At 25.7% G+C, this 6,817-nt stretch overlaps 1 protein-coding gene across 1 annotated transcript; it reads right to left on the bottom strand.

Annotated features, from left to right (window-relative positions):
• Positions 1-5,417: 5,417 nt before the first annotated feature.
• On the bottom strand, positions 5,418-6,294 carry LOC114189188 (ribonuclease MC-like). Its single transcript, XM_028077894.1, has 2 exons — positions 6,015-6,294; positions 5,418-5,893 (listed from the first exon to the last, which is right to left on the bottom strand). The coding sequence occupies exons 1-2, from the start codon at positions 6,270-6,272 to the stop codon at positions 5,456-5,458; spliced, it is 696 nt and encodes a 231-aa protein (XP_027933695.1). The 5' UTR covers positions 6,273-6,294; the 3' UTR covers positions 5,418-5,455.
• Between the last annotated feature and the right edge of the window lie 523 nt (positions 6,295-6,817).

The following is a 6,817-nucleotide window of genomic DNA, read 5'->3' as shown; positions in this document are numbered from 1 at the left end:
ATATAATTAAACATAAGAAAATTTAAGTTAACAAAACAATGAGCAAACAAAAATAAACAAAAATAGTGTTAAATATCTAAAAATTTTATAAAAAAAAAACAATTAAAAAATTCAGCCAAATCAAAATTTCTTTCATTGTTGCTTTTATCTCTGTCACTATGTTCATCTAATGTGCAATTTACCATTTACAAAACATATTCAAAAAAAAAAATTTGAAGGAGTAGCAGAAAGACAATTTTTTCACAAAAAATTATAATAATTTCATCACCAAATTTTTTTTTCAATACTTAAAGACATATCTTTCAAAAGTTTACGATTTTCACATTTGAAACTTTTACTCTAGGAGACTCTTGAAGTATCAGAGATATATTTTTTTAGTAGAGAGTTTAAAAATTTCAAAGTCATTCTTCTACATTAGTAGTTAGTGTCTAAAAGGATATTTTTGTTCTTATAAAATTTGTTATATGCATTTTACTATCTTAATTAATATATCTAATCGTTTTTGTGACGATAAAAAAAAAATTTTATTTATTTATTTATTATAGTATACTTATAAATATTTAGAGGCGAAAATTTATACACTAAGATATAATTATATTTAAAATATTCACATTTATATATATATTTACAATACTATATACTTTCTATATCCACATTGTTTAGTACATTTTATATTTCCTGTACTGGAAGAGGAAGAAGGATTATTTATTTACAGTTTCCCCTTCATATACGGTTTATCAAACAGGTGGAGGAAAAAGGTTATGGATAGGATTCACTTGGACTGTTGGGGGTAAATAAAAGGTAACTCCGATTTGTCCTTCGATGACAATCGGTGCATTCGGAGCAGAGAGAAAAGTAATGGTAGAGTTTCTCGTTCCCTGAAATGTTACAGAATTATTCACTATATTGGTTTGCCATGCATTTTCCGGAAAAACAACCACAATGTCGGCGAAGAAGGGATCAGGCGTGTTCGGAGCAGCCATCTATGATAATGTTATAAAATTTTGTTTTTCGCACACAATCAAAAGAAATAGGGAAGTGAGACAAATATCACAAAAAAAATAACATATCATAATAAATAAAATGAAATGAAAATTCTTCCAATTCCATAAAACGGGATCTTTATTATACTTTTATAAAGATATTGATTAATTTTGTAGTGACTAGTCAGGATAAATGAGTTCATGGCCAACAAAGTAACTCAAGAACATCTCATCTTGAGTGATACTAACTCGTTTAAATCCCCAAGGTCATACCTCCAACTACATTAATCAAATCTTTATTTATCATAATTTTTATTTCAATATTAAACCATATAATTATATAAATAAATAAATAGATAGGATCAATGAATAATTAAAATAGATATAAATGAATAAAAAGGGTCAATACGTAACTAGAGATAAATATAAATAAGTAAATGAGAATAAATATAAATTAAATAAATAGGACCAGTGCATAACTGGAAATAAATAAATAAGATTGGGAACTAAATATAAATTAGAATGAGGTTAGGGACACCTCACTTAGGGTAGATATCGAGATAAAAATTACTAATAGATAAAAACAAATAATCGAAGTAAAAAAGATAAAGTGATGGATGTCTCCTTCCCTTACCTTAATTATTGTAAAAAAAAAACACCAAGGTGATAAGTGGATCTGTTTGCTACTATGCTCTCACTCTGTTATTTTCCTCTCTTCTATTTTTGTTTACTACAGCTACTCCCGTATTTTTTCCACATTTGCCTTCTAACATCTCTTTGCTATTTATAGTGGTAGAGTAATGATTACTTAGTTTCAATTAAACTAAGTATTTTAATGGTGTAGTTCTTATTAGGTTAGTTATAGATTATGGTTAGAAGATATTTTATCTTCTTTTATCCTTTCAGTACGTCATTCCTGCTGCAACATATATACGTATATTTATCATGTACTTATATTCTACATTTATATTATTATTATTTTATTTACCTATTAATTAATCGTACATGTATCAGAATGTATTAGAATGCATATTGATATGTATGAAATTTATGTATTATAATCGAAACAAAATTATTATACTAATTGTTTTTTTTTTTTACTTAATATGTTAGCTTACCTATAAGTTTATATATATATATATATATATATATATATATATATATATATATATATATTAATAGTAATATATAATAAAATGCTTATAAAGTAATACATTATTTATTGATTTATGGATGTTACAGTTTCAACTTGCAATGGAAAAATTTTAGAACCAATACAAATTAATTATCCTTAACCAGTGCTCTAAGGACACTCATTAACATTCTCATTTTTTTAATTATTTTCACAAAAATAAAGTCATTAATAAATTAGAGAGAGGAAAAACAACTAATAGAATGTAAATGTTTGGCTTTTCAAGAATAATAATACATCCCATGTTTATTGAATTGAAGTGAATGTAAATTTGAAGAGAATAAAATTAATCTAAAACTTATTTATTTTTCTTAATCTCTTCTTTGTGTTCGCGGTTGTTGTTTTATGTTCTTGGCACTTTAAAGACAATCAAGATAGCATCTTAAAATTTGTTTTTATTTTATTCAAAAATACTTTTGGAAGTAATAATTTTTGTTACAAGATTTTTTTTTAAGGAATTCACCTTTATCTTTGTTATTGTTCAACCTTTATATTCTTAGATTTGGTTATTATTGTTTGTTTTGATAGTTATTTAAAATTGTTTTTTTTTATGCAAAACAGTTGCACATCTCCTTACCTTTTCTGATTGCGGGGAGAGTTTCAATCAATTGATGTCTTTATTTTACCGTTGAAAATGATATTTTCTGGAAAATTAGAATGAACATTTTTCTTAAATTAGTTGATACGAGTATCTTGAATGAAATGATAAACAATCCTCTTATGACTAATAAGATTGTTGATAATATTTGAATTCCTAAAACTTTATCTAAAATAATGATTTATTTTATTCCTTTTCTTTATTAGTTGATTTCTTTACTTTTATGTATATAAAATAATGATTTATAAATAAAGATTGTTTTTATATTAGAAAAACAGAGTGTATGATACAGAAAGAGAAAAATAAACTACTAAAAATAATCATAAACTACATATTTTCAATTTCATAAAAATATATTTTTTAAAACAAAGAGTTGTTTTACAAATGTTAGCTAGAAGTTCAAACATAGAACTGAAGTGCTAGTGGTTCTAAATTTAATATTACAGTTATCAAGTATATCATTACCTAAACTAACCTACATCAAAATTTCTTGCGTAAAAATTGGTCTACCACTCAGAAAGTAGAAAAATTATCTTTGTCATGTGACTACTCAAGAAGGTTTCCATTTCTAGAATGTCATGTGACCACTTAAAATTTTTTTTCAATAAGAGCATGACACATGACCACTCTCTCCCAGAGGAGACAAGTCTCTTCCTTACCTTCCAAGCTACCACATATGCGCATATTGACTTCGTAAGTTAATGGGGACGCACTCCAACTAATTCATGGATTTTTCTAAGGCCCAATAATCCTATCCTATGCTACTTGGCCCATTATACAAGATCCAAAAGAAATCCTACACTACTAGGCTCATAATACAAAATCCAAAAATAAAAATATACTACCAAGAGTTCTCTAAGATGGCGTAAAAGAATAAGAGTTTGGGTCCACCTTTGACGGATGAATCCATTTAATAAGTTAAGATTTAATAAATATTTTAATTAATATAATTATATTTTAAATATTAATTCAAAATAACATAAAACAAAAATATATTTTATTTTTTTGAATTTAATTTACTAAAATTTGAAACAAATTATATTAATTATTTTAATTAATATAATTTAATATATGTTAACTGAATTTTAAAATACGGTTAACATATTTTATTTAAATATTTTTTAAATTAAAATTCAACAAATATTTATTTAGTATAATTATTTTTAAATATTTTTTTAAAGTAACATTAATTAAAATATATTTTATTTGTTTGAATTTTTATTTGTTGTTAATTTAAACAAAATTTATTAATTATTTTAATTAATATAGTTTAAAATCTTAATTTAATTTAATAGAAGTTAATCGGATTTCAAAATTCAATTTTTAAAATGGTTTTGTAAATTGAAATTCTAAATTCTTTGAGTTTTGTAACTTTATTTTTGAAATCTAATAAGTTTTTTAATTGGATTTCGATAAATTTTTTAATCGGATTTTGAAATGCAATAATTATTTTAACAGAATTTCGAAATTCAGTACATGCAATATGTCGAGGGATATATTTGTCATCATATTAGAATTATGGGGTGCAGAAAAAACATCTGGGACTATCTTTTCCTTTTTCAAGGACAGCTATTACTTTATTTAACAGATTTTTTTTTTCTAGTTTTTACAAAATATGCAAATTTTTACTTTAGTTCTAGTGAAATAATTTTAAATTTTAAATTTTCAAGATTTTCAAATAATTTTCTTTTTAATTTTTAAAATTAAATTTAAAAATAAGTAAACAACATTTATTTTATAAATGATAAACTGTTTTTCAGATATTTCATGTTGATATTATATTACATGTTGTTAGGTAACACCAAGGTATTGGTTGATTAGTATTTTATCTAACGCATAGATAGTCAGCCATTATCATATTACATCATAAACAAAAATCATAATTTTTAATTTTAAGTAATAAAACATAATAATTGAAAGATAAAAATGAAAACTAATTTTTTTAAGAAGTCAAAAGCATAATTAACTGATACTTATGGTTCATAATTTTTTTTAACAAAATACGATTCATCTTTTATTTCTTTTGTGAAATTACTTTTAAAATGATTAAAAGCACTATATAATTACACAAACACACCAACTACAAACACAATTAAATGATATATATCATCTTATGATTCATGATTTTTTGTAGCAAAAATGCAATTCATCTTTTATGTTTTATGAAATTAATTGTAGAACGAATGATTAAAAACACCATTATCATACAAACCCACCAACTAGTTCTTTTCATAATTAGAAAATATGGAAGAATGTTAAAATAAGAAGTCAACACTTCCAAACAAACATCAAAGCATAAGAAAAAAAATTCAATCAATCGTTCATTTATTTTTACTATTATTAAAAAATATTATTATTTCATATCGTAATGCACGTTGCACTTTAATGGTATATATGGATTCAAAATACATCTCTAAATGCACAATGAGATTACACGAAGGAAATTGCAAGGAAAAGGAATACTTGTATTTTATTTATTAAATATTATTGGTACATAAACTTATTTTGAGGAGCGATAACTATATTTTGACAACTAAATTTTGACAATCATTTTAATCGAAGACGATATCTTTTAGGTGATTTTGAAACGTAAACAAATAAAATAATAAAAATTAAAAAATTATTCAAATAATATTATTTTATATTATAAGAGAAAGTTGTCAAAATTTAATTATTAAAAAATTACTTTTTCTTTTTAATCTTTTTTGGAAATAATAAACCCTTGTCACCACAACTATCGTCAGTTTGGAAACAGTTTATGAATGAGGTTCCATTGGTTGACAAACAAATCCTAATTTGATAGAGAGCAGTAACATTGAGTTTTGGATCATGATAACAAGAAAGCTCAGGATCATGGCTAGTGTGGTTGTGAACTGCAGCAACAACGGAACTAACATTATAAAGTTTTTTGTCATCTGGGACTATCTGCTCCTTTTCAAGAATATTCAATAGGTTATTTTGGTCATAAAGATGCAAAGCCAGGTTGAAATATTCCAGTTTTGGGAACGTTGCCTCTGAACATCCTCCATGCTTTGTCCACTGCGTTTTCCAAAAGGTAAAATCTTTTCCAACTAAATTTGGCCAATTCGAATGAAGTGCTTGTTCCAACGGTCTTATATCCTAAATAAACAAAATTTATTTTTTTATCGAAACAGGAAACAATTAGTGTATTAAATATAAAATAAAACACACGTTAGAGTTCTAACTTATAATTAACCATAACAAAAAGAGATATACTCACCTTCCACTCAAGGGGAGTCTTAGTTTTGCATTTAGGAACTTTACCAGCATCGCCGTCAGGCCACAGTCCATGAATAACAAATTTATCTGGTATTGAATAACATTTTCGTTTTCTACCAATAATTTGGAAATCGCAAAAGCCTTTCGGCCATTGTTGAACAAACTTGAAAGAACTCCACTTATCTTCTTTCTCTTCAGCGGTGCACGACTTGGGAACTTCTATGAGAAGAAGAAGAGAGAAAACAAAAAGTATAGACATGATATTGAAATAAAGACCAAATCTCATAATCAGATTGATTTAGAAGTGGAAAACTAAATGATATTTATAGGAATTGAGATCAAAAGAAGACAAAAGAGTTCTTGATGCACATCAACTTTAATGTTCAACGTATAACTTAATTAATCACATTCATTTTGAATCTCTATTCATCTAATCCTTGTTAAATCTTGCTAGAAGTAGATTTTAGGCCTAATTTAACCTCACAAAATCGACTTGTAAAGTAGGATTGCACCCACCTATATATTGTGAATTGACTTTATTTCTAATCGATGTTGGACTTCCAACACACCCCCTCACGCCGAAATATATTCATCTTGTGTGTGAGACAAGAAATTAGTGGGTGGTCTGTTAGCGGCCTGATATCGGGTGGAACATAATATCCAAGAAAGCTCGCTAGGATAGGTTCTAACTTGGCTCTGATACCATGTTAGAAGTTGGTTTTAGGCCTAACTCAATCCCACAAAACTGACTTAGGTGAGAATTGTACCCACTTATATATATTATGAATTGACCTTATCTTTAGT

Source organism: Vigna unguiculata, chromosome 6, assembly GCF_004118075.2.
Source record: "Vigna unguiculata cultivar IT97K-499-35 chromosome 6, ASM411807v1, whole genome shotgun sequence".
Lineage (NCBI taxonomy): Eukaryota > Viridiplantae > Streptophyta > Magnoliopsida > Fabales > Fabaceae > Vigna > Vigna unguiculata.
The sequence above is the reverse complement of the archived record's forward strand: the minus strand, read 5'-3'. Positions and strand labels throughout refer to the sequence as shown.